The sequence below is a fragment of the Rhamphochromis longiceps genome, linkage group LG7, assembly GCF_057381845.1.
Source record: "Rhamphochromis longiceps isolate RC_006_pf linkage group LG7, R_longiceps_female_GT1.1, whole genome shotgun sequence".
In the NCBI taxonomy this organism is placed as follows: domain Eukaryota; kingdom Metazoa; phylum Chordata; class Actinopteri; order Cichliformes; family Cichlidae; genus Rhamphochromis; species Rhamphochromis longiceps.
Genome location: NC_140563.1, coordinates 23,752,836 through 23,778,706, shown reverse-complemented (window position 1 = coordinate 23,778,706; position 25,871 = coordinate 23,752,836). Strand labels below are relative to the sequence as shown.

The 25,871-nt window shown below is 39.1% G+C and overlaps 1 protein-coding gene across 1 annotated transcript in view; it reads right to left on the bottom strand.

Moving 5' to 3' along the window:
- lrriq1 (leucine-rich repeats and IQ motif containing 1) overlaps nucleotides 1-25,871 on the bottom strand; it is a 40,207-nt gene extending 14,336 nt beyond the window's left edge. The window contains exons 1-21 of the mRNA XM_085412952.1: nucleotides 25,782-25,871; nucleotides 25,553-25,644; nucleotides 24,644-24,740; nucleotides 24,455-24,537; nucleotides 24,242-24,356; nucleotides 22,448-22,623; nucleotides 20,816-20,890; nucleotides 18,825-20,477; nucleotides 18,518-18,670; nucleotides 18,251-18,401; nucleotides 17,241-17,434; nucleotides 16,360-16,487; nucleotides 15,995-16,068; nucleotides 15,441-15,534; nucleotides 10,197-10,376; nucleotides 5,704-6,093; nucleotides 4,992-5,175; nucleotides 3,099-3,224; nucleotides 2,799-2,888; nucleotides 1,476-1,567; nucleotides 35-106 (exon numbers count right to left, since the gene is read on the bottom strand). Of these exons, the coding sequence (XP_085269078.1) occupies nucleotides 35-106; nucleotides 1,476-1,567; nucleotides 2,799-2,888; nucleotides 3,099-3,224; nucleotides 4,992-5,175; nucleotides 5,704-6,093; nucleotides 10,197-10,376; nucleotides 15,441-15,534; nucleotides 15,995-16,068; nucleotides 16,360-16,487; nucleotides 17,241-17,434; nucleotides 18,251-18,401; nucleotides 18,518-18,670; nucleotides 18,825-20,477; nucleotides 20,816-20,890; nucleotides 22,448-22,623; nucleotides 24,242-24,356; nucleotides 24,455-24,537; nucleotides 24,644-24,740; nucleotides 25,553-25,630 (4,205 nt within the window). The 5' untranslated portion in view covers nucleotides 25,631-25,644; nucleotides 25,782-25,871. The remainder of the gene's footprint in view (nucleotides 1-34; nucleotides 107-1,475; nucleotides 1,568-2,798; nucleotides 2,889-3,098; nucleotides 3,225-4,991; nucleotides 5,176-5,703; nucleotides 6,094-10,196; nucleotides 10,377-15,440; nucleotides 15,535-15,994; nucleotides 16,069-16,359; nucleotides 16,488-17,240; nucleotides 17,435-18,250; nucleotides 18,402-18,517; nucleotides 18,671-18,824; nucleotides 20,478-20,815; nucleotides 20,891-22,447; nucleotides 22,624-24,241; nucleotides 24,357-24,454; nucleotides 24,538-24,643; nucleotides 24,741-25,552; nucleotides 25,645-25,781) is intronic.

Genomic DNA, 25,871 nt, shown 5'->3' with positions numbered 1-25,871 from the left:
TGCAGCAAGCAGTGAGGAGGAGATGATGATTTACCATTCTTCTAGAATCTTTTCTGATCTTTCAGAGAGACCACTAAGCGCTGAGGTGGAAGTAGGAGATGTGTTTCTGGAATCATAAAGAAATTATTGTCCTTAAAAACATAACTTGAGATGCAGAAATTCACAACAGGACTACACATATTTAAATCTTTCGGGATTGAATTATGGCTGATCTTTAAGTCAAGGTTGTCCTGTATTTTTTCCTGCATGGCTGCTAATATTATTATGCTCAGTGGACGTGCAATAAAGATGTGCAAAATGGAAACCCATTTCATTTAAGGAAAAAGGGAGCTAAACTGGGCGAGTAGGGCTAGTGGTGATTGAAGATTGTGTTTGTGTGTCCAAACACAATCTTTATTGGGGCCAAAAACACATTTTCAGTGCACTCTGATGGTGGCATGCTCCACAGCTGTGGTCTTTAGTAGCAACTGTTCTCTCAGATGCCTTGGGATCTTACAGTAAAAACATGCATTAAACATTTGATTGTTTAAAAGTCTCAGTCCTCTAAAAGTTCATTTAAAAAAGGAAAAGCACACTCCTGCTCCAGCTCTTGAACTGAAGCTTGATCAAACTCTTAAACTGAAAACTGTTGTCTGGTCTGTAGCAAAAGATGCACCTGTCATCCACATAACTGTAACCAACATAACAAGCATGCTGGAAGTGGAGCAGTGCTGCCTTGTTTTCCTTTCCATTTCATTTTTTTCCTCAATGGAAGCCATTGAATTTTATGATTTGTATGCCACCAAGTAAAAAAGTAAACGAAAACAAATATTACCACTTTATAGATTACCAGTGACATCAGCTGAACATCATAGAGAGGAGAACTGAACAGTCATTCAGTGAACCTGCTTATTTGAGTGTTTTGCTAGCTGAATATGTGGATACATTTTGTGGATCACAACCATAACAAAAATATAAATGTGATTTAGTGTGTGTGTCATCCTCCTTTATATCCAGAAAGTGAAATTTCAACATCTGTATCATCATTTTTTCTATGCTATACTAAAATCTTATGACATTAAAATCTTGCATTATTAGGACCAGTTTGATTATTGTTCCTTGCATTTTTAATATCAGATTTATATTTTGCTATCCATGAAACACTTAAACACATACTTCAGGTTGTCTGTATTTTGTTCCAAGAGCAAACGCCATATCATGAGCTTCATATGTGAAAAAGTAAACCCAGTTAAAATCTCTAACTTCTAAGATACATCCGACTCTTTAATGTGCTTAGCAAAGATTGTATTTTTCTACTTGGAGTTGCATTAACGAAAAATATTAATGTCACAAATCAACACTGTTTGCTATATGTCCTATTATGAAAATTATTTATCTTCTTTTTCCCTATATAACTTTGTACAATAATTATGAAAATCTATATAAAGCTTAAAATAAACAGCTTTTTCAAATGCTGTGGCTGTGGGTTGTTGTACCTGTTAGAACCGTCCACATGTTCCCCAGCCATCCAGGCGTGCTTTGGTAGGGGGAGTATGTCCTGGGAGGGATCAAGACAGGGCCCAGGAGGCTGAAATACATATATCAATTAATGACAGGCCTAAGTTACTTTTCTTTTTTTTTGTTACCTTGAAATGTTACCAAAACACACTTGTTGTAGTTTTCCTAATGAATTACCAGAATACACATAAAACATCTGGGATACCAGTGTGTGTTTTTATTTCTGTTATTCTGCATCACAGACATTAAATCGGAGCGGCTTTGCTTTTTCAGTTTCTAAATGTTTCATTATTATACTGTTCATCAAACTCAAAGCTGGTTGGAGATAAAACCACGCTGAACAAAGGCAGGATTTTAGCTTTAGACTGTGACACTTGGAGTTTATGCAAAATTGATTTGGTTGCAGTTTTTTAAAAAATTGAATGTGTTTTTCAGGCTGGAAAAACTAATGTAGCTTTCTCCTGTATTTATGAACTTGAGCACACTCAAAAATCCTAGGAAAAAAATAGACATAGATTACTAGTGGAAAACTTCAACTGACATCTGTGTACTTAAAGGACCTGTAACAAAGGTAAAATTGTGCATGCTTTCATTATAGTTACAAAAATCTGAGCAGTCTGTTGTGGCATACTAATTAATTTTTCATGGAATAACACTACAGTTATCTGTAACTCTTGGGGGAAGTGATTACATTCTACACTATTATATCCAGTGACACTTAACTCAGGGGCCTATTTTTGTTGTAGGTATGTGGCTGACCGAGTGAACGGTTCACAATCATGGAATTCTCATATTTAAGTCAAAGTAACAGCTTAATTACTCTCCAGATTCTATTTTCTCTTGGTTAAAGTGCTAAATTGTTCATCCCCTGCCTTTGATCTGTGCCTCAGTGTCAACATATTGAGGCTGACCACGCTAGCAGCTGCACCACATCAGCTTGCTTAAACTGGCTACCATGATGTACAGCGCTGAGCACGCTCCAAAGAAAAGATCCAACAAGAGGTAAATGAAGAAAAAAAACAGGACGACAGTCCAGCCAGCATGAAAAATGACATCTGCTGGTGCTGTGCAACTTTCAGCCCTCCAGGAAATAATCCTGTTTTTCCAAGTGAATAAATTTAGAGATCAATAAGGGAGGGTGAGACAATTCCTGGAGGGGAGGTAGACAAGCAAGAAAATAACTCCAACACTGACATAACACAAGATGGTAAATCCCAAAATTCACAATTTGCATAGCAGGTTTCAAAGTATTAGAGAATATCATGTCAGGACTACCAGGTTTTAAGAATATCAAACTTTACCTTCGTAGATAATTGCTGCTCTGACACAAGTTGGTGTCTGGTAGACGAGTCCTGAGAAAGCATCAGTGTGCAGTGTTCCTCCAAAGCTGCCTTTATGAAAATGAAAAATACTTGAATTTCTGGACGGCAATGACAAACAAACCACAAATAAAGTGTCTTTGGAGTGAAGTATACAGTACTATATTTATGTGTTACATTTATGTGTTAGCCTCTGTGCAGGTTTTTTGGTCTGATGGGGTGCGAGATGGGGAACAACTGCCGAATCGTGAAAGTGAAGAACATACAGGCTTGTGCAGATACCTCATCAAAGACAAATTCATCTATGTCCACCTCCTCAAAGGTATCATCCTCTCCAACACTGGGGCATGTCACAGCAGCAAGAGCAGATGTGAGCCTCCTCCTCAGAGAGTAGCCCCTCCAGAATGCCTGGAGGTACCCAGAAAAAGAAATGGTAGTTGCTCAATGAATCATGGAGCAAACGTAAATATTGCATGTTATCCCATTAGGAAGATAAAACATGTTAACCCCTCTTTTAATTGCTGAGTGTTCTGCTGTCTGAACTCTGTGTGACTCCAGGCTGCTCTGAGACAAATAGAGCTCCAGTGCGCCTCTAAATCCTGCAATTCCCAATGGGCAGAGGGGGGGGGCACACTTCACTTCAAGTTGAGCCGCACAGGAATTTTAGAACTCTTACTACCGCACGTCTTTGGAATCTGATTAATCACTCTATACCCCCCTGACATGCACAAAACACACACTTACACTTACACAGTGCTGTAGTGCACGGTACACGGCAACTCCCAGCCTCTACCTAGCCCTCAAGGAGTCATCAAACACTTTGTGTGTTGAAAAGGGATTTGAGAGGGGTGATGAGTAGCATGTTTTTCAGAAGAGCAGCTTACACCTCTGTGCAGAGGATTAGCCGAATAAGCCTCAAGAACGTATGAGGCCTGAAGTTCAGTTTTTAAGGATGAAAATTGGCATTTTCAGATATCCACAAAGAGGAAGTGACTTCAGGCACACTTTCTACATGCAGAAGTAAGATCCTTAATTACACAATAAAAGGTTAATGTGAGCAGTTTCTTCTCAACGCATAATCTTAAGCTATGACAAACTCTGATGGGGTTTTTTCCTACTCTTTTTTATCAAATTTTTATAAACTCACTAATTAATGAACCCAAAATAGAACAAATCAACTATTTGCTATCTGTGATATTCAGCAGTTTCTGCTATCCTCTAGGAGCAACAGCCGATCTTTCAGGGATTTTAGTGTAGCCAGGCTACGTTCAAAGCAAATGCAAAGCATCAAGCAATGCATCTGGGCTACACACATAAATCTCAGGCCACAAGAAGGAACCTAAAAGCTTTTGCTACCAAAAATCCTCTGCCTTTGAATTCTGCAACTGCGAAATGAAAATAGACGTCATAGCCACAGTGGCCCAGTGGATAGATGGATATAAATCTCAACAACAATACCCTCAAGGTGCTTAATACTGTAAGCTAAAAATCCTAAAATAATAAAGAGAAAATTGCGAACAATAAGACAACCGCCTATGAGCAAGCATTTGGCGACAGTGGGAAAAAAAACTTTAACAGGAAGAAACCTCCAGCAGAACCAAGTGCATGGAGGGGCAGCCATCTGCTGTCACAAGTTGTGGGTGTGGGGAGGAACACAGGACAAAGGACGCAGAGAGAGACAGAGTTTAACAATAACTAATGATTAAATGCAGAGAGGTGTGTAAACACATAGTGAGTGAAAAAAGGTGAATGAAAAAGAAAGTGCACCTTGGGAAGCCCCCAGCAGCCTAGGCCTATTGCAGCATAAAAATGGAGGATTTAGTACTACAACATTTCCAATTCAAAAAAGAAAGATTTAAGCCTAATTTTCAAAGTAGCGAGGGTGTCTATCTCCTACTTCCAAATGGTAGCTGGTTCCACAGAAGGCGGGCCTGGACGCTGAAGGCTCTGCCTCCTGTTTTACTTTAAAACATCCTAGGTAAGCAAGCCAGCAGTCTCAGAGCAAAGTGCTCTGTTGGGGTGATATGGTGCTATGAGGTCTATTACAAGTAAACAGTTTGACTGACTGAATTCATATGAACTCGCCTGGATAACCGTTCTAAGTTGTTACCCAGAAATCTTCAGAGGGAAATTGTTCTAGGACGCTACAAATGCTACAAGCTACAAATGTTTTACCTGGATGACAGTTGCCGCACAGTGTTTGCCAGCAGTGCTCCTATTAATATAGAAAAGTCTTGACTCTGGCTTTCCTCCATCTCCTCCTCTTTCTCCTCCTTTCTCTGTGATGGGGGGAGCATTAATGTTCCCACATATCTGCTTGTATTTCCTCCAACATTGCTGAATCACAACTGCTGCTGTGCTGCTCAAAAAAGAACACACACACACACACAGGCATTTAAATACACACAAAGTGAGGGATATATTGCACATGATATCATAGCACCTTCATCTTTCAAAACATGAATTTATATGTGAGCAGACATCTGGAGAGCAGTACTCTGGAGAGTTTAAGCCTGTCTAAAGCCACCCTTCAAATCAAAGATGTATTGTCCTCCCGAAGATAGCACAGTGTTAATGATAAAGCTACGTGTTAAAATGAATAAAATCTTCAACGTCTTCTGGTGTAAATCAAGTAGAGGAGGCTCCAATGATGACAAATGCTTTGCAGCAGAAACTAATAAAAGGCTGAGCTCTGTTAAAAGAATTACATAAAAACAGAGTGTTTGCTTTAAGTCGGCAGCATCCAGTTGTATACCACGAATGAATTTGGAGGTTTTCATCGCATGCATTTTTATCAGCTGATCTTTCATCGAATACAAAGGTTTTATTAGAGTGAATATACAAACATACACACGAGTGACTCAGATAAAAGCAGAGAGTGAATTACTTTTTGAGGTTTAAGTCTTGATGGCTGGAGACAGATGCTTTTTCATCACTGAAGAAGGTCGCTGGACCCTGTTTTGGGCCAAATGTGTCATAGTGACTCTCTGTAGCTGGAGTCTCATCAAAATTCCAATAGCTGCATCTCATGATGTCTCTATTTGGAAAGACTGGTGGTAATTTGTTAGTGGACTCTATATCTCGGCAATCCATAAGCTCTTCACCAATGACACTATCCAGTGTTTTCTCAGGCGCTGTTTGACTTGCAGCCCAGTGTTCATCAGTCACAGTGGTCTCACCATATTCATGGGCAAATCTCTGGTCCTCAGCCAGCTTCAGAGTCATACTGAAGTGCCGGCAGAAGCTTTGCACATCATTAAAGGGAAATGCAAGTCTGCTGTAAACAAACACATACAAAAATATTTCACGTTACATTATTAACTGGCAATACAGACCAGTTTTGACAACAGGGCAATAGTCCTAATCAATGCAAATACCTGACCTGACCTGACCTACATAACTGATTTTATTTTTGCACATATATTTTTATCGCTGCCCATTTCATTTCTGCATTTCAAGTACACCTTACTCTGCATATATCTTATTTATCATGATTACTGTTCGCCTTTCTTTTAGTACCGATGAAGGAAGGAACCCCAGTTTCATTGTACAACACAAAGTATGACTGTGCAATGGCAATAAAGTGAATGACATTAAAGTTAATCTTAGTCCACATGGTTCCCAATCAAATTTATTTAATAGGTTTACTGTAAGCAGTAATTGTAGCATATTGTTCTGAGCTCAGGAGAAGCAGTTATCCACTTTTAGGGTTGTCTGTGAAGGTTCTCAGTCATCCAGGTCATCGTAGTCAAAGGAGCTTGCAAAGAAAAGCTTCTCATCCGAGAAGCTTCTTCAGAAGCAGAACTGAAGAAGCTTCTCGGATGAGAGGTGAAACGTCTTCAAGTAACTTAAAGAAGTCCAGACGCTTTTCTTTGCAAGCTCCTTTGACCACTTTTAGGGTTGTTTAATGCAAGAATGAGATTCTTTAAATATGTCTTCTCTATGTCCTGTGAGGTGAACTCCGTGGAGAGGATTGCTCTGATACTGTAAAAGCAGATAAGCTATAACTTTGACTTTTATGCAGGTCAGATTTAATTATACTGGTGATAAGAAGAAAATTGTTCTGTTTCCAGAATAGATTCACATACATTCTAATCACAATGAGGATTATACTACTAGTCTATAACCAAAACTCTCAAAGAAAGATTTATTTAACCCTTGTATGGTGTTCGGGTCTGTGAGACCCGTGTTCAGTTTTTTTCAAAAGAAAAATTAAACAATCAATTATTTTTTCACGTGTAAATGTGTTGTGTCTTTCCACTCACTCCACTTGATTATAACTGATTTATTTATAACATTTTATATAAAAGAAAAACGAGAAGCACATTAATTCATAAATGTGATCTAACAAAGGTAAAGGGAAAAAATTAACCATGTTTGCTGTTCATATGTCTTGTAATTGGGATGAAGTAAACATCTGTTGAGTAATTTAACATAAAATTGTTTGATAGTGTTAATTTGGAAAGCCAAAACTCTAGCGGGTCCACCAGACCCATGAACACTGGCTGAGTAACAAAAATACGAACACCACACAAGGGTTAAAAACACACAGTGATCGGTGGTGTTAGAAAATTAAATCATTCAAAAAGGATCAAAGCCATTCCATTTTGAGTTAAATATCACATATATATCCATTTTTAGCTCTTATTCTTGGCCAGCCTGTGATAGGTGTGGTCAGTGTGTCCTTATATTTATGTGAGGGTAGGGGTGGTGAGGGGGCGAGAGAGAAAGAGCTGTCTGCCTGCTCTGTGTGTGCCCTAATACCATATAATGTCTCTTTCATTGAGGGGATAAACTGACAACAAAGCTACCTCAATGGAAACTTAATTAATCTATTAGCTATGCTCCGCTCCTTGTCTTAAACCCCGAGGGGCCAGAGACGCTCGGCCAGTCTGGAAGGCCAGTAGCCACAAGTAGTGCAACTCCTTCTCTACAAAGACCTCGCTCTTCACTCTCAGTGGGATAAGAAAGAGAAGAGTCAGAAGGTCTTAAAGGATTGTGACACCAGTGACCCTCCCTCCCTCTACCTGCTGGTTCACTCCAGGGTCACCATAACACGGGTAAAAGAAAGCTTCAGTATACAATGTTCATGACAGGAAAATGAAAAGTTATTCGCTGATTAATACTCGCCTGTGAACATATCCAACCATGTATGTAGATGCTAAAAGCTCTCAGTGGTTATTTGTCTTCTGACTTGCAATACAGGAAATTTAGAGATATTTGGTGTTGCTTTATCACATGGGTGTCCCCAGGAGGCCACTCAACAAAAAAACTGAGGTCGAGAGCTGTAAGAAATTCCTGAGCCAGCAGCAAACCCTATACTAGTTATATTATAGAGGCGTTTACTGTCCTTTTGAAAATTCAATTTGTGTCTGTCGCAACTGTCAGACAACTATGAACAGAACATAGAAGACCTCACAGCTCCAGAAATGATATGTATACTTAACACAACAAAAGTCTTGTGTAACTGTTTCACTTCTGTGTTCACTTTTTCTACATTGTGGGTGAAAAATGTGGTTTGGTGATAACAATAAAATTGATAAAAACAGAGAGAAAATCCCAACAATCAGACGACCCCTAAGAGCAAGCACTAGGCAACAGTGGGGATGAAAACCTCCGGCAGGGCCAACTATCTCACATGACTGGCTGGGGTGAGTGGTGGGAGAAAGGATAAAAGATATAATGCTAAAATGTTGATGAAAACAAACACAAAAAAACATATAGGTTGCTGTAGTTGCTTCTGCTGTTCACACTACCCTTTGCAAGATGCTCAGGGCACATTTAGCTAATGCTAAAATGAGGCTTCAGCAATCTGAAATGGACTAATACTGGTGTATTCTTCAAAGCTTTGGCTTTTTGCCTTAGCAGTTTTTCTTTACCATACTGTGTGATGGTACCACAAACAGAAGGCACAATGAGTGGAAAGTACTCATTTCATTTGTTTAACTCAGACTGCTCACACACTAGCTTTAGCAAAACTCTATAACCCATCTTTTTCCACATAACATAGAAACATAATTTTTGATTCACTTCTTTTACATTACAACCACATAAGGAGCAATTCAAACCTAAAAAATACTAAGTGCCATAGAACACAGTGGAAAAAGTGGGGAGATTGCGGTAGTAGATGGGTTTATTGGTCTTTTTCCCACCACATCCACAAAATGTTTTGATTTAATGGCATGCTCATTTATGGGTGAAACAGAGGCACTTTGGTAGAATCCCTACACCTTGTAAAAGAGAGTAATAGCCCTAATACGCCACAGTACCTCACCTTACAGTCACCAGTTGACTGGCGTGTGGCACTCTTCTCAACTCCCCTAAAAACTCAGTCTGACACAAGGTCAGGCCAGGGGTTAAATGGCTGTGTTGGCTCTTGCAAAGCCCCCAAAATGGCTCATTGTCCAGAGGCCAGAAGGGTAGAGGGCACTCAGTGAGGGGCGAAGCAAGGGGAGGGCCACGCTAACCTCCCCCAAGCCATAGGAGTCCTCGATGTGACCCATACAAGAAGCCGCCACCGCGTTTCATCTTTTGTACTGTGTAATTTGAAAAGGTCAGGAAGATAAGCAGAAAGTTGACCACTGTTTTAAGTGCTGGTGGTCCTCCTTGTATAGGAGTGTCAATATGTGCAGAGGCCAGTGACATTGAAGGACTTGTGAAAATAGATGGACGTTGTCTTTAGGCTCACTACGCCCTATGTATCAGACATAACAAGAGGATAGCTAACATTCCTCACTGCTTGATGGCGGTATCTCTGACAGGTTCAGCAGTACACGACAAAAAAAGTGTAATATAACCTCTGGTGCATTGGTTTTGGGTTATTTTTGTTGTTTTGCCCTGTTCTTTATTATTCCCTTTTACTATTTGATTCTTCTTTTCTTTTCAACCTGTTCTCGGTTTGACCTCATGCCTTCATCCTATCTCTTTATATCTTAAGTACTCTCAGTCAAACATAACTTGATTTTTATGCATACAGTAGAAGAGACGAGAATTCTGCAGTACAGTATTCGTTTTCTATTACCATAACCAATTTTTTTTTATTATTTGAAGCTGAACATTTCGCACCTCTTCCCCATGATCTGCTTTCAAGCTTCTTCAGAAATCTGCAGCTTACCTGCAATATTTTAGTTTACAAATACAGATCATATAAGATGAGTGTGAGTATGAAATCTGACAATATGGAAATTGTGTAAACTGAGTTCACAATAAGCACTTGTATCTGCAGATTGTTTTCTCTTCCACAATGTGGATAACTTAAGAAAGTGTTAGCAGTAACTTCTGGGGTCAAACACACATCCTACCACCGGCAAAACCTGCAGTTATCCACACTAAACACATAGCACACTGCAAGCACATTGACACAGGCAGCCTGTCTCTTACCTGTGCTCCCTGCTGTGATGCTGCTGTAAATTCTGAGTCTGCTGAAGCTGAGCCTGGCAGAAAGTTAGGAAGCAGTCTGAGGCCGAGCTGACCTGCTGAACAGCTGGAGGCAAGAAAAAGGAATCTGTCTCCTGGCTATCAATGACTCTAAGGCCAGGCACTGATTTCTGTAGTGTGGATCTGAAAAGGAAAGTAAAATCAGCAAAACCTGAGCTGTGCAGAAGTGATTTTACTAATATTTTTAAATGCATTATTTATACCATTTTACAGTTTTTCTCAGTTGCTTTGGTGCATTTCTCACAACAGAATTAAACTTTGCACAATAGTTAGTTCAACCTCCACAACATGTAGTTGTTTTGGCACAACCTTGTGGCGGTGTCCAAAGGCAAATGCCTTTGGACATGAAGCAGTTGAGTAAGTACAAATATCTAAAGAATGGTCACTTTTGACTTGCTATTCATCACTATCTCCTTGCTTTTATCATGAATGTCACAATTATTTATACTTGTACCGGCTTAATAGTCATTGTCCTTACAACTAATAGTCTTCATTTCATTGCTTGTGTCAGTGCACTCAAAATTGTTGAACATCTTGTCAAACAATTTGTACACCCATTTTGAAAACCCTATTTTTAAGGAGTTTCCATGAAAATCTCCATAAATTACTTTTCTCAGGTGAACCTTATCTCACACTAATGTGTGAGATAAGGTGGTGTGTGTTACTCTTACTTGCAACCAATGAAAAGCCTCTTCTACCCAGTCACAGGTGACGAGTGAAGGAGCTCCGTCACCAGTATGTACAGGTAAAACATGTTTGCATATGTACCTCTGTTTACTGTAAAAGTTTAGGCCATGTACTGCACTTACATTTATGCATGTTACTGTAATCCTATTTACAATTCAAACTGTACAATCTGTTGTGCCAAATGCACCATTACAGACTTTTTCATTCTCATCCTTTGTATAGCGTATCCTGGAATTGGAAGCCAGGGAACACCTGCACACATTTGTATATCTTGACGAAGCGGGATTCAATCTCGCAAAAGGCAGATGGCGTGGACGAAATCACATTGGAGAAAGAGCCACCATTGATGTCCCAGGCCAACGAGGAGGAAATATTACAATGTGTGCAGCAATCTCAGAAAATGTCGTCCACACCCATATTCCTCGTATTGGTGCATACAATACACAACACCTGTTGGCTTTTCTGGACGCTCTTTATAGGGACCTAATCCCACTAAATGAAAGGGATGATCCTGGTGACAATCGGACAATGTATGTAGCGGTTTGGGATAATGTTAGCTTCCATCACTCTGCTGTAGTCAGGCAGTGGTTTGCAGCACACGACAGGATGCTTATGGAGTTTCTTCCTCCTTACACTCCATTCCTAAATCCAATTGAGGAGTTTTTCTCTTCCTGGAGGTGGAAGGTATATGACAGGCATCCACATACCCAAATGACCCTGCTAGCAGCTATGGATGCAGCTTGTGATGACATCACAGCAGAGTCCTGCAGAGGGTGGATTCAACACTCCAGAAGATACTTTCCCCGATGCGTCGATAGAGCTGACATTCGCTGTGATGTTGATGCAAATATGTGGGCAGACAGACGGGAGCGTCTAGATATCAATGATTGATATGCAGCAGTGTCTGTTTTTCAGGGTTTTGTTTCATAACTACTGCAGTAAGGTTTACTGTCTAAGTGAGTTTATGTTTGCTGTAAAATGTTTGATTTGCTGTATTTCCCCAGTTGCACAATGCTGTGAACAGTTTCAATTAAATATTATCAAGAGTGCATATGAAGTGTCTTGATTTTCCTTTACAATTTATGGTTTTCAACATGCCATGGATGCTGTCCAGACTTGACATGTCATTGGGGAGCACCTACAAAGAAATCCGTCACAATGAGAACATGTTCAAACCATTTGATTTTGTGACCAAAGGTGCTGGTGTAATGACTTGTAATTGTGACAGCCCTGACACTTTGATATAAGTACTTGCTTTTGATGAATATATTATCTGTTTTGATTAAGGGACTTGCTTTTGAAGCATTGACTACTTATTTTGAACAACTGACTTTTCTTTTTGATGAAGTGACTCACTTTTGCAAGTTATCCACCATGTTTTGCAGTTTGCACTAATTGTTTTGAGAAGAGCCTTAGTAGTGGTGCAGAGATCAATTCTGTTGTGAGAAATGCACCAAAGCAACTGAGAAAAACTGTAACTGCTACTGGTATTATGTATATCTGTATTTTTGTATGAACTCATTACCTCTGCATTAAAGGCAAACAGCTTGGTGATTTTTTTAAAGTTTATAATAAACAACACTATTAACAGGTAACAAAGACAATGAGGGCAACTTGAACGGAACTCAGGTTGAGGTTGCACAGAGGTGTCAGGGCTATGAAACAGGACACTTATTTTACTCAACAGATTTTGTAGATCACAAAATAGTTTTGCCAAATAGACGTAGTTTAATTTGAGTTCTATATTTGTTTCCAGTTATTTACTTACTAATACGACTCATAACTGTCAAATTACAATCACTGCCTGACTAAGAAAATAATATTCACAGCCAACAGAAAGCTTCTCTAAAGCTGGCAGAACCATTCTCTGTTTAGACCGTAGTGTTTTGAGGAAACCGTTTAACTTTCCTCTCACAGTATATGTTGTTTTGTACACAGTACATTTTGTTCTCTGAACTAATTAAAGGACCATATGTACAGTGATTTAGTCATCCCCTGGTATTATTGGTTGTCTGAGTCTACAATCTGAACCTGTTTGAACTCATTACTATCAATCTAGTGCCATTTTCTAAAAGTGTAGTTACACAGCCACTTTGGATAGAAATCCTTTCCAAAGTGCATATGTTAGGTAGTGTGAGCATTCAGCTGGAGGAGCGCCCTGAATGGCTGTGATACAGGGGGAGAGGTAACCACTGCCCGAGGCTAAGGATGTGCAAGCAGAGGAATCTCAAATATCTGCCAGAGAAACAGACTAAGAGCATCTACTAGTGGAGCACTGGCCAAATGTGGTCTCTGTGCAGTGGGAAAATGTGGAGCTGGAAACTCTACAGGGCACTAGGGAACAGCAACAATAAAATTTGCAAAAATAAAAGCCTTTGGGCTGCGAAGTCAGTTTTTAAAAACATTAAGAACTGGGTTTTCTAAAATCGATTCCCAGAGTACTGTATGCTCTTAAATCTGTCCCACGACTTCACCAGAGAGAACAAAACATGTGTTGAGGTCATTTACTGCTTCAGATGCATTCATAAATGGTTTATATGAAAATGTCTTTCTTTATAATGTGAAGTACTTTACATGTACTTATATATTCACAATAGATAGATAGATAGATAGATAGATAGATAGATAGATAGATAGATAGATAGATAGATAGATAGATAGATAGATAGATAGATAGATAGATAGATAGATAGATAGATAGATAGATAGATAGATAGATAGATAGATAGATAGATAGATAGATAGATAGATAGATTTGATGTGGATCACTGGGTCTCTCAAACACAGATTAGAATTGGATTCCAACCCTAAATAGGATGCCTGACTCGCTGTCTTTAAATGAAGCTCCAAACCCGAATTAGACAAAATTGGATAAATAGCAGCAACTTATTACCTTTTTAATATAAGGGCTTCATTATTCACAGCTATATCTACAGTACACTGAAGATACTCAAACTTCAACTTGAGTCTTACTAAACTGTTATAAATTTTATCCTCCTTTTCTTTTAAAACACTTTTTTGGATCCTTCATCCTGATTCTCCAGTTCCTATGAGCATAACTCCGTATTTCATTTAGTGAAGACTTCCTCCAAAACATAGGCTCTTTAAGCGGCTCTGATTAATCAGGGCCAGTATTTTCTTCATCTATTTCTCCTGGATCAGGGGGTGCCTACAGGGATTGTAATTCTTAGCGCTTGCCTTTTGGTGCTTTTATTTAGCCAGTGTTATCACTGGCTGAGGATGAAAGGGCAAGGGCATGAGTGTGGAAATACTGAGGGTTAATTCTACTGTTGGCACTGGGGGTTAAGTAAAGTTCAGTGAAAAATTAAGGTAATGTTTCAGTTATGGCTTAAGGAAGAAAGTGTTCACAAGTAACTCATAGTTTTACACCTATTCCAGCAAAGAATCCTCTAAAAACTCAATCTAAAGATAAAAAAAATAGATTTTATGTTCATATTGTCAGCACAATAAAAATCATTAAAAAAATATGGTACAATGTACCATTTTAAAATGAATATAAATTTTTAAAGGCTTTTTTTCCTGTATTTTTTTAATCACACGTTAAATTTTGCCATTTACCATTTATGGAAACCAACATTGGCAGTGGTACTGGCAAAAATTTAACAGAACATTTGTTTTGTTTTGTTTTTTTATTGATGTTTTTATTGAACCTGCTGGGCAGTAACTCCAACATATGAACAATGATAAAAATCTGACTATTAAATAAGCAAAAAGTTTCCAAAACTAGTATAGTTTTTCATATTTTGGTTATTTTGCTGGGTGTAACTGACTCTGAGGAGCCAAATAACTTTGCAAACCTGTAACAGCTGACATCACCGCTCATGACATCCCAGTAGAACCTCAAAGAATATAAGTGCTCATTGCATATTTTTCATATAAACTCATTGCAACTGCCTTAACACTGGTAAAATATTTAAGCAATGTAAGTGAATGAGCAAATTGACAATGAAAAGATAATTGATTTTTCTGCTGTATCAATATTTTGGAAATTATGACCACTTAGTGTGGCATACACACATACAGATGTTGGTAATCTAATAGGCAATGCAGATCAGAGTGGTAATCCTGGAAGTGGACAGGGAGACCAGTGTTCAGCTGGAATGTTTAGACTACCTGAGCCCACAGACTAAATTTTGGATAGGCAAATACTGACTTTTCAGTGGTATTTTCCTTTGATCACCCATCATATCAAGTTATATTTAAGAGCAAAAGAGGCAGAAACTGGAACTTCTATCCAAATAATTTCCAAAAAGAACAGAAATTTCTAATTACTATATCTTGATTTGAAACTGTGGAGCAGGTGAGGAAAATGTGTCTCAACGAGAGGCAGCCAGAAAATTCAAGATTCCTGAAACTAGCGCAATGCACTATCACTGCATGATGGGTCGTGAAAGCAGATACATACAGATAACAACATATTTAGTACTAAAAAGACAGTATATCATGTCATTTTCTTACTCTGTCCAGTGCTTACCCTACCTCCAGCCACTCTCCTGCTGAAGAGGATTCCCTGTGAGGTGGATTTCACGCAGGAACTGACATCCCTCAAGATTTTCACACACATTCTGCAGGTCTGAAAGAGAGCATGACACGTTTTTCAATATATTCTTCAGTTTCAATATAACTCCAACTTACAAACTATATCAACCTACATGAAATAAGCAGAGGTGTGTAGTGAACTTATATCAAAGTTACAAAGTTACAAAATTTTACACAAGGCACCGAAATAAGATCAACAAAATATAAAAGCAATAGTTCAAGTACGGTGAGCTGAAAGAAGAAGAAAAACCACAGGTTTTAAACTGGCTTAGGTGGTAAAACAGGTTGACCACTAATCACAGGATTAGCAGCTCTATACTCAGGCTGTCCTGAGCAAAACAATGAAGGCCAAGCTGCTCCTAACAGAGCAGGCGATGCTCTATTAGGAGTAGCGCTTGCATAACAGTGAACAAGAGACATTTGCTGAACCACTAAGGTAAAACAGCGCTAAACAAGCACAGCCCATTCACCATTTTATAAAGAAAACATGTTACCTGACAGGCAGTTGTATCTAAGATCCAGATTTTCAAGGGACACAAAATTAGACATGGAGGGCAGCTGAGTAATTCTAGGAAAATAAGAGACAAATTACATTAGAAGCTAGACCACATCTCAATGCATCGCTCATGTCACCGTTAAACACAGAAGCATTTTGAATTTATGCGACTGTGTGGCTTTGACTCGTCGTGGTTTTACAGAACCTACTGATTGCAATTTTTTATATCAAGTTACATTTTCAAAAGAAAGAAAAGCCAGAAAAAATTGTGGCACGTGTGTTATTTTCTACTTTGAATATATATCACATAACAAAACTTAGGCGAAGACAGATGGCAAGTAGTATTGGATGAATACTGGATACCCGTTTTGAGCTGCAGAGAGGTGCTGCATTAGAGGAAGCCAGCAGGCAGCGAGGCCGTGAAGGGAGGAGACGCTGTTGTCATCCAGATATAGCTCTCTGAGGAGGACCTGGTTGTTCAGACTCGGGGGCTGATGAAGCAACAGGACAAAGTCGTCAGTTAACACCCATCACACTGTGAGGTTAGACTAACTTCACACCGCTGCTCCTGCTGTAGCAACGAAACGACCTCATCCATCAATGTCAGTTGTTTTAGCCCTGCTATGCCTACTGCTATGAGTGCCTGCCACAAGCGAAGCTCGTCAGGTTCATTTTCACACTGCTTGTGAAGCACTGTGATAAAACTTTCAGGCTTGGCAAACACAAGCATAGTTAATCTGTGACTGAAAGATTACTGAGGATAGAGTGGGCCATTATCACATGTGTGCAATAATATACATTTTTAACAGCACATCTGCTGGACTGGAGAAAATTTGAAATTTGGCCAGGTAAAATTTATTTTCACAGCTGAGAAATGCGAATTAGCAAACAACAGCATGTGTTTGACTGAGGTACTTCTTGGATTAGATCTGATGGATCAGCTTCCTTTTTTTTTTAATTGAAATTAAGCACCTTATTTATATTTGTCATACTTGCCTGGTTTTAATTTTATTTTTTGAAGGTTTGACAATCATTTATCACTAAACGTAACTTCTGGAATAAGGGGAACTGTTTCTCAATTAAAAGGGCACGTAGTAGATAAAAGCAAAAGGATTTTAGGCTTAATTCAAGCCCATCACCTGTCTCAAACACCCACACCACTTTCTCTGCAGCTCTCGCAAAATTGCAACAGTGAACAGTGATATTAGATTTAGTGCTTCCAGTCATCTGCCGTGAGTTTTTACCTCAGTAAGGCCGTTTCCTCTTAGATCCAGTGTGTGAAGCAGAGCACTGTTCTCCAGACCCTCCACGTTGGCCAGGTGGTTGTGAGAGCAATCCAGGTGGAGCAGTGTATATACATCTCTCATCCCTTTGGTGTTGATCAGCTGGTTGTGGTTCACTGACAACCTCTGTAGCCTCCTTACAGACTCCAGACCAGCTAGGAAGCAGACAGAATATATGCAGAAAGCAGAGCATGAGTCTTAAAAGTTGACATGATACAGTCTAAAAAAAAAGTACAGTCTGTACATGGAGTCAAAATTGCAGTTTTCACTGCAGAGTGAATGGTGTGACGTCCTCAGCAGGAAAGAAGAGAGATGCTGCCCTCTTGTGTTACATTACATTACATTGATTTTTTTGACCAGAAGAGGAAGTTTAGTTAAACCTGGAGGGAAACTTGGAATTCCTGATGTCCATCTATGATAGTCCTTTAGCATGTGAGGTAATAAGTAAAATGTTGCATGAAAGATTTTAGATACTGTTTGTTTGTTTTTTTCCATTTTCACGTTTATTTCTCAGGTTTGATAAGCTCTGAATGTAGTCCTTTAGAATTTCAAATGAAATATATGTAAGAAATGTATTGTAACTGCAGCATGTCTTTTACCAGGATTCTGATGTTAAGAGCCATAACTTTCATTCATTTTGTTAAACATAAAGAAGTCCAAATGCATTTGACATACTCCATAGACTCTTTTTATTTTGAAGTTTCACACTCATACTACTTTCTGTGTTTACATGGAACACGATGGCATCGTGCCTGTTCTCAGGTTAAGTGAATGCTGCTCTTTTTTGAGGATTTTAGACTTACCAGGTGTTCGGATCAGTCACGCGTTATCTCAAGCTGCTACACACACATTGTTAGCAAATAAGTATTTAAAACACAAACACTTTCAGACATTATACTGACGAAAAAATTAATCCGTTTTTCTTTTTTGGGGCTTTTTTCAATAGCTGTCAGTGTTTCATGAGTTCTCACCAATACGGGTGATGGAGTTATGCGAGAGATCAAGAATATCCAAATTCTCAGCACCATTTAAACCATGGATGGAAGTCAGCTTGTTGTGGGCAAGTTGAAGAACTCGTAAGCTGCTCATGTTTTCACAATCCACAAATGAGATGTCATTTTCCTAAAACAAAACAAAAGCAAAGCTGTTGTGACTGAAATGACTGAAACAACATGAAAAAAAATCACAGTAATGACTAGTTTTTTGTTATTTTTGTTATTTTTTAACTATATAATCACCTGTAGGTCAATGTACCAGAGCTCTTGTAAGTGGTTGATACCTTCCAATGATTTCAGTCCACAGCGTCTGAGGGTGAGCGACTGAAGTTGAGTACACTGGGCAAGGGTAAAAAGGCTACAGCCAGGTAAGTCCTCCAAGGTCACACTGGTAACCTGAAAGAGAGCCAAACATATTTCAGCGCTTCTGGATCTCAAATGAAAATAATGGGTTCTATGTGTGAATATTCTTTCCGAACACAACAAACATTTAAGTACAAAACATTTTCATCAGTGTTCCTGGATCACAGCTAAGCACACAGTATGTTACCTCCTGCAGGGCTCTCCATCCTGTGGACTGAAGCAGAGTGTGTGGGCACAGAGGGGGCAGACTGCTACCCTCTGCCACCCTCCTTGGCCCTGTCCTACTCCGGACTGATCCTTTCTGCTTCCTCCTGTTCTGGCAGGACAGATTAGACCAACGGATGCATTCCTTCATCCACAACAGCCTCTTCTGCTCTGTGTGCTCTGGAAGGCCTGCAGGCAAAAAGCAAGAAGAAGTGCCAGGCTTTGCAGGATCTTGCCGGTTACTGGTTTTATACACAGGGATCTGACTGATGTTCTTGTTTAGGTTCTGTTGTTTTGCAGTTTCAGAGCTGACGGGGTCAGCTGTAGATTCACTCTGCAGTGAATTAGCACTTGAGGTCCGTGTGGTGTTGCCTCCTGGGTGTGAGATCCTGCCAGTATTATGAGATTGCATGCTGCTATTTTCTCTTTCCTTGTCTCGCAGCTCATTCTTACTTACGACTCGTTCTTTCAACTCTTCTTCTACTTTCCTTTCTTCTGCTTGTATGTTTTCCTTCACCTCATTTCCATAATCCTTTGCATCTTCCTTGTTTCCCGTCCCATCCTTCTTTTTTCCTATACTAAGCCCCTCTTGGTGTTTCTGCAACTCTTCTTGCTTCTTTTCTTTATCTTTTTTCCTCTCATGTTCCATTTTTGTGTTCTGGTCTTTATTCTCACAAATCTCTGGCTTGAGTTTTATTACTTCATCTGTGTTTCTGTGTTCTTGTTCTTCATTCTGTTTCATTTCTTCCATTCTCATTGTAATCAGCTCTTCTTTGTTTGTTTTAGTCTTTTCCTCCTTCCTCATCATATCTTGATTTTCCAAACTCTCCTCATCGTTCTTTTTCTTTTCCTCACTTTCCGTGAGTTGCATTTTGTCATCTATTCTTTTATTCTCATCTTTTCCCCTGATGTCTTCATTCAACAGCTTTTTCTTCATCTCGGGCTTTTCTCTTTGCTCTACCTCATTTCTTTCCATTTTATGTTCTGTAGTTTTTCTTACAATTTCCTTTCTTGTCGTCTCTTCCTCACCTCCGTTATCTATTCTCTTTTCTTCCTTAATACTTCTTATTTCTTTATTTTTTGTCTTTTGATCTTCAGTCATCTTCCTTCCAGAAACCTCTGTCACATTGTTTTTGACATCCATTATTCTTGTTTCCTCGTCCTCACTTTTCCTGTTTTTCTTTCTCTCCTTCTGCTTTTGCTTTATCTCCTCCACCTCTTGTATCTCTCTTCTCCTCTCCTCATCCTTGATTTCTTCAATTTTTCTCTCTTCCTCTTTCTTTCTAATCTCTTCTTCTTCCATTTTCTTCTTTACCTCCTCCCTTTCCCACAGCTCCTTTTGCTTCTTTTCTTCTTTATGTCTTAATTTTATCATGTTTTTCTTTTCCTCTTCATCCAATCTTTTCCTCTCTTCCAGTTTCTTCCTTTTCTGTTCTTCTTCACTCTTAATTTTCTCTTCTTCCTCCTTCATTTTCCTTCTGTCTTCCTCTTCCTGCTTCTTTTTCGCTTGCATGTCTTCATTTTTCCTTTTCTCTTCTTCATTTTTCCTTTTCTTCTCTTTGTTTTTCTTTCTCTGCTCTTCCTCAATCATCCTCCTCTCTTGCTCCACTTGTTTTTGTAAGTTACCAATCAGTTCCTAATTAGAGATGATATTTATAGAGTTACAAAAAAACTAGTTGCCTCATTTCTTTAATATATTCTTTGAAATATATTAAGCAAACTACATGGAATTTACAAACATCACAAAAAGTATTCAATCAAAATGGAAAAAAGCATCTATAAGTACTAAATTTAAGGTGTGTTTTTGAGGACCACTGATTTATAAATCCAGTATGTTCAGTAAATTGATTCTACCAAATGCTGCGCTGATAACAAATACCCAAAAGTATATCAAATGTCTAAAAATACAATGGTGAGCCTGTGCTCTACGTCACACTGCACACAAATTTGAAAAAAATAAAAAAAATTAATTACCTGCTGAAGCAGCATCTCCTGCTCAAGTTTTTCCTGGGCTCTTTTCGCCATCAATTCCAGTTCCTTTTCATGCAGCTGGAACCAGAATAAATAAAACACAACAGGGTTAATTAATACAGCCATTTTTGCTGCATTCTGTATTTTCTCTGTGACAGTTTGCCCTCCGTACCCTTGTCTGGGGGTATGAAACATCTAATCCTGAGGCATCTAAATGAATACATTTATTTTCCCCACTCCTTAAGAACACAGTAAAACAACAGGTCCCTTGACTTTAGTGATGAATGCTGTACATACCAGCCTGTACCACACCATACCAGCCCATCATATTATCATAATACAAATGTTTGTCCTGAGAATCAGAACAGAACTGAGGGGGAAAAGGCTTTTAAATATGCTGGCCTGGTTTTCTGGAATAATCTACAGAAGGGATAGAAATTGTCAAAAATGGTTACGATGCAGGAGTTTAAGTTCATTTTAAAGGAGCGAGAGAATAACTCAAGCACCAATCTTGCTCCTGCCACAGTTACTGTAGAAGCACAGGACTGCAATCACAATACACTGCACTAATTACCAAAATGCTGCAGTACTCTACAGCTTACACAATAATAATCTGCAATCTATCCTAATTATTATTTTTTCTGTTCTCAAACTGTTCTCCCATTAGGAGCTCACTCTGCGTGGAGTTCGTTTTTCTCCTCCTCTCACCTCATGTTGTGTATTTTCGTTGTTCTTCTTATCAGTTTCTGACCTGTCTTCCCAATGTGATCTTTGTGTAAACTATGTTTGGTTGGAGGGTTCCTTTGTTACTATGCTCAAATCAGTGTTCCTCCATGTGCCAGTGAAAGCGTGACCACTGCTTTAATGCTGTAAATAGACTGTAGAGTCCAGGCTAGACAAGCTATCTCTTATGTGTTGTGCCATTTCTTAAGCTTGAGGTTGTTTAGTTTACCTACATAATTCATCTCAATGTTCTTGGTCCTTAACTGCGTACACAATATTACTCTGTTTAAGGCAGAGGACACAATCCTCGGGGTGGACAAACTTTTGAGAGTTTTGTTTGGAATTTGAAAGCCACAGAGACACAATGTTATGAAAACATGTGTCACTGTTGTTCCGACACTCCAGACACATAAGGAATCACCAGTGGTCTTCACTTTAGATGACACTTTAGCACTGCTTAGTTGTCTTCCCAGCGTAGTCAAATACCCAGCTGGATAACCACATTTACTCAGGCTCTTCTTGATATGATGATCTTCTGCTTCTCTGCCCACTGTGTCTTTGGGGATGGTGTTCTCAGTGTGTCAGTGTCCTAAAGACACACAATTTTTGCTCCAGTGGACAATTACAGTCAAACCTTTCATATCCTCTGTGGTGAGCTTGATCGGTCTGTGGACTAAGTCTGTGTACTTACTAAGTAAGGTATCAGCCATAAACATAAACAATGGCTCTGTGGTGCACCAGGCTATCAGAGGCCTCTTTTCCACTTCCTCCATATCCAAGTAAGGCTGGGTTATGTAATTACCCTTAAGACCAGCTTATTGTTTATTCGTAGCAATTATGGGATAGCTGCTCTACCACCTGGATCCAAAAGTACTATGTCGAGGAGAGAAAAAAAAGTCAGAAGTAACTTACTTTCTCTGCCTCCATTATCTTCCTCAGCTCCTCCTGGAAGTTAATTTCTCTTTTTTGCCTTTCCTCGTTTTTATGCATCTCCTCATCACAGTGTTTCTCTGGTGCTATGTCATGTTTGCTAAAGTCCCGGGCCAAATATTTCTCAGTCTCCCAACATCGATCTGTTCCAGCTCCATCTAAGACAAATACAAAAATGTAAGGCTTCAATAGTTCAGTAAGCAAGAAAGGAAAGCCATGCATATGTAGTTCAAATCAGGCTCAAAGTAAGACATGCCTTGCCTCTCCATTGATTGTTATGCACTAATAACAAATAACAACCAAATTTCCTGCATAAAGAATGATCCAAATCTAATCTTTTTTCTAAATTTACATCAGTGACGTGGCAGTGATTTTGAGTCCATCTACATTATATATGATTTAACTAAAATATACCTCCAGGAAGCTTGATCACCATTAGCTTTATGCTTTCAGTTGCAAATTTAAAAGTCTATTCACAAGACAGGATTATCTACCTTTTCATGTTACTGAAGTCGTGAGTGACAGCAAATTCTATGAAAGTAGTGACGTCTTGTGGCAAACTATGTTACCTTTTACCTTTATTTCGAGTGTATTATGGCTGTATTATGCAACATCAGAACTTCAGTAACCTCAAAGTTGTTCACTTTTCTGGCCATTTCTAAAGTTTTGGCTGTCTCTCTGATAGTTTTTTTTTCTTCACTTTTTTCACTCACTTCCACTAACATCTCTTTTGGCCTGATATTATAAATAATTGAAATTACAGTATAAAGCTATAAAAACAAAAATTAAACACATTGAATTGAATTGACTTGAATTGAATTGACTTGAGATATTATATCTCCTTCATTTAAAATTTAAAAAAAATGATCAGGCCTCACATGGCCACTGCTTGTCAATCAATTATCCCATTAAATTTGAACCTGGGGGAAATAGGGGACTGAAGCAAAAAAGAAAGTCTGTGTCAGGATCTGGAGGTTTGACTGGAAAGTTCCACCAGGCACCTGAGTCCCTTGGTCTCCACCCCTGGGCGGAGCCATCATCGCTCCTGCAGTCCTGCACACCTGAGGCTGATTCTGGGTAATCAGGCTGAGGATTTAAGCTCCACTCAGACGCTCCTTTGCTGCCAGTTTGTCAATGACCTCACGTTGGTATCGGTGCTAAGGTTTTGCCCCATGCTCTTGCCACTTGTTTTGTTGCCTACTTTGGTTTCCTGTGCTACAGTTTTCCTGGACCTTCTTTGCCATTGCCTTCAACCTCAGCTCTCCTTGGATTATCTTCGCATTCTGGAAAAATACAAAGAACCTCACCTGCCTGCCCTCCAGCCACCACTCACCACCTCGGCACTCAGGTCAGCCAGCCTTTTTCAGTACTCGCCTGGATTCTCTTCGCCTCTCCCTCAAAGCCAAGCTCACCCTGACTATCAGTAAGCATTGTCAGTCATTACCACCTCCGCTAAATACCCTGCGTCTGGCGCCTTCTTAACCTTGTTCTCCTTTCTTCCCAGATGCACCCGCTCCATCCCCGTCGCAACCTGCCAATTCCCCCTTCACCCCCACTGACCCACGGCCGCATCATTAGTAACACTTTGCCACAAATTCACCTGTTGACTTCATAATAAAACACTGTAAAAACGTTTGAGTCCAGTTTAGCTATTGGCCTGTGTACTTCAAGCACATGCTGGTTGTTTGATCTACAATCAATTGTGGTGATGTACAGAAGCAAAACTACAACAATGGTGTCTTTGTCCCAAACAATACACATGTACATGTTATCTACCTTCATTATTAGGCCACATGGACATATTGTGAGTCAAAGGATTTTGTGTCACTATTCGTGTTTGAAGAAGGGACCCATCAGCCTTTTTTTCCTCATTTTCTGTTTCACCACCCACCTGTATCAGTAAAAAGAAATCATTTTTAAAAATTAGGCCACGTGACATATTTTAGATGTAATAAAACAACCAAGATTAGACCGTTAAGACCAATTTACCTGTTCATTCACTTTCACCATATCTTTGCTGACTTCATTTGATAGCCTCATCATATTATCAGTGGAATCTGATGGTGTGAAGTCTGACATGGAATTCAAAGACAGTGCAGACAAAATCCAGAATGGTGAGGAGATAATCTCAGCTTTATCACCGTACACATTAGTTAAATGCTGTAAGTTATTACTTACCTTCAAGTTCCTCAAGGATAAGTTTCTCACAAACTGCCGCTCTAGTTTTTGATGTTTCAAAGTAGCTTAGAAGAGCTGGTGGGAAATTATCTGAAGCCTGCGGTCAGAAAATAGGTTAATTATTATTTCTGCTTTCGCCACAAAAGGAAAATGTTAATATAAGCAAGCAATATTAACAATATTAGCAAGCATTGTGGGGACAAAAGTGAAGCAATAACTCTTACTGATACTAAATCCATTGTCTATTCTGCTTATGGGTCAATCGGTTTCCTTATTGATTTCTGATTAATTTTAAAGTAGGCCAGCAGACGTTCAGGGAGAATGCAAAAGTAGAAAAACAAAGTAAGGAAAAAAGGGTCTGCACTGTATGTGACCCACACATACAAAAGCTCAAAGGTTTTGGGGTCACTGTGTTGCAATTATCATTTTGTTTTCTAAGCAGCATTCATAAATGGCATTACTACACTTAAAGAGATATTAGTCCAATGAACTGGACAATTTGGTACCATTTATTTTTATTTGGAAGAATTTCTTAAATCCCATCCATACTCACTATATGAAAAAGCAATAGTTGGGATGTATAAGTCATAAGGCAGTAAGTGGATTTACGGAGGGTCAGCTTATGTTGTGCATAATTTATCTTCTATCCATTATCCGTTTAGCTTCGCTGTCCTGTTCAGTGTCACTCTAAGCTCATGTGTGGCTCTCAAACGAATCATCCTGATGCTTTTGTGGTAGAGATATAAATTAAGGTGTCTACCCTGACAAATAGCTGTTAATTTCCAGCTCTCCGGGTGATAGAATGTATGCAGAATTGGACAAAAAATAGTAAATGAAGAGAATATTTTGGAGAATAGCGGAAACATACATGCATGTGCTGTATTTTTAGAACGAGGCCCACACCCTTACCTCTTCTTCATGACATGAAACATTTTCCTGTTCTTCTTCAGTTTCGTCAGAGGTGAATGGCTCATCCAGCTCCAGCATGACGATTTACTTATCTGTCAGAGCAGTGAAAATGAAGGCATGATTAGACGGTCTGCTAAGTTTCAGTTGCTGAAACCATTTACTGTAACACGTTTATCCAAAGTACTCATATTTACCGTTAAGTTATACGTAATTATTTAAAATGTCCTACCTGGATACAGCACTAGTGCTATACTCGCTTAGAAGCTTAGAAGAACTTGGCTGAAAGATCCTCTTGCGTCTAGACGAAGTTCTGTCTCTA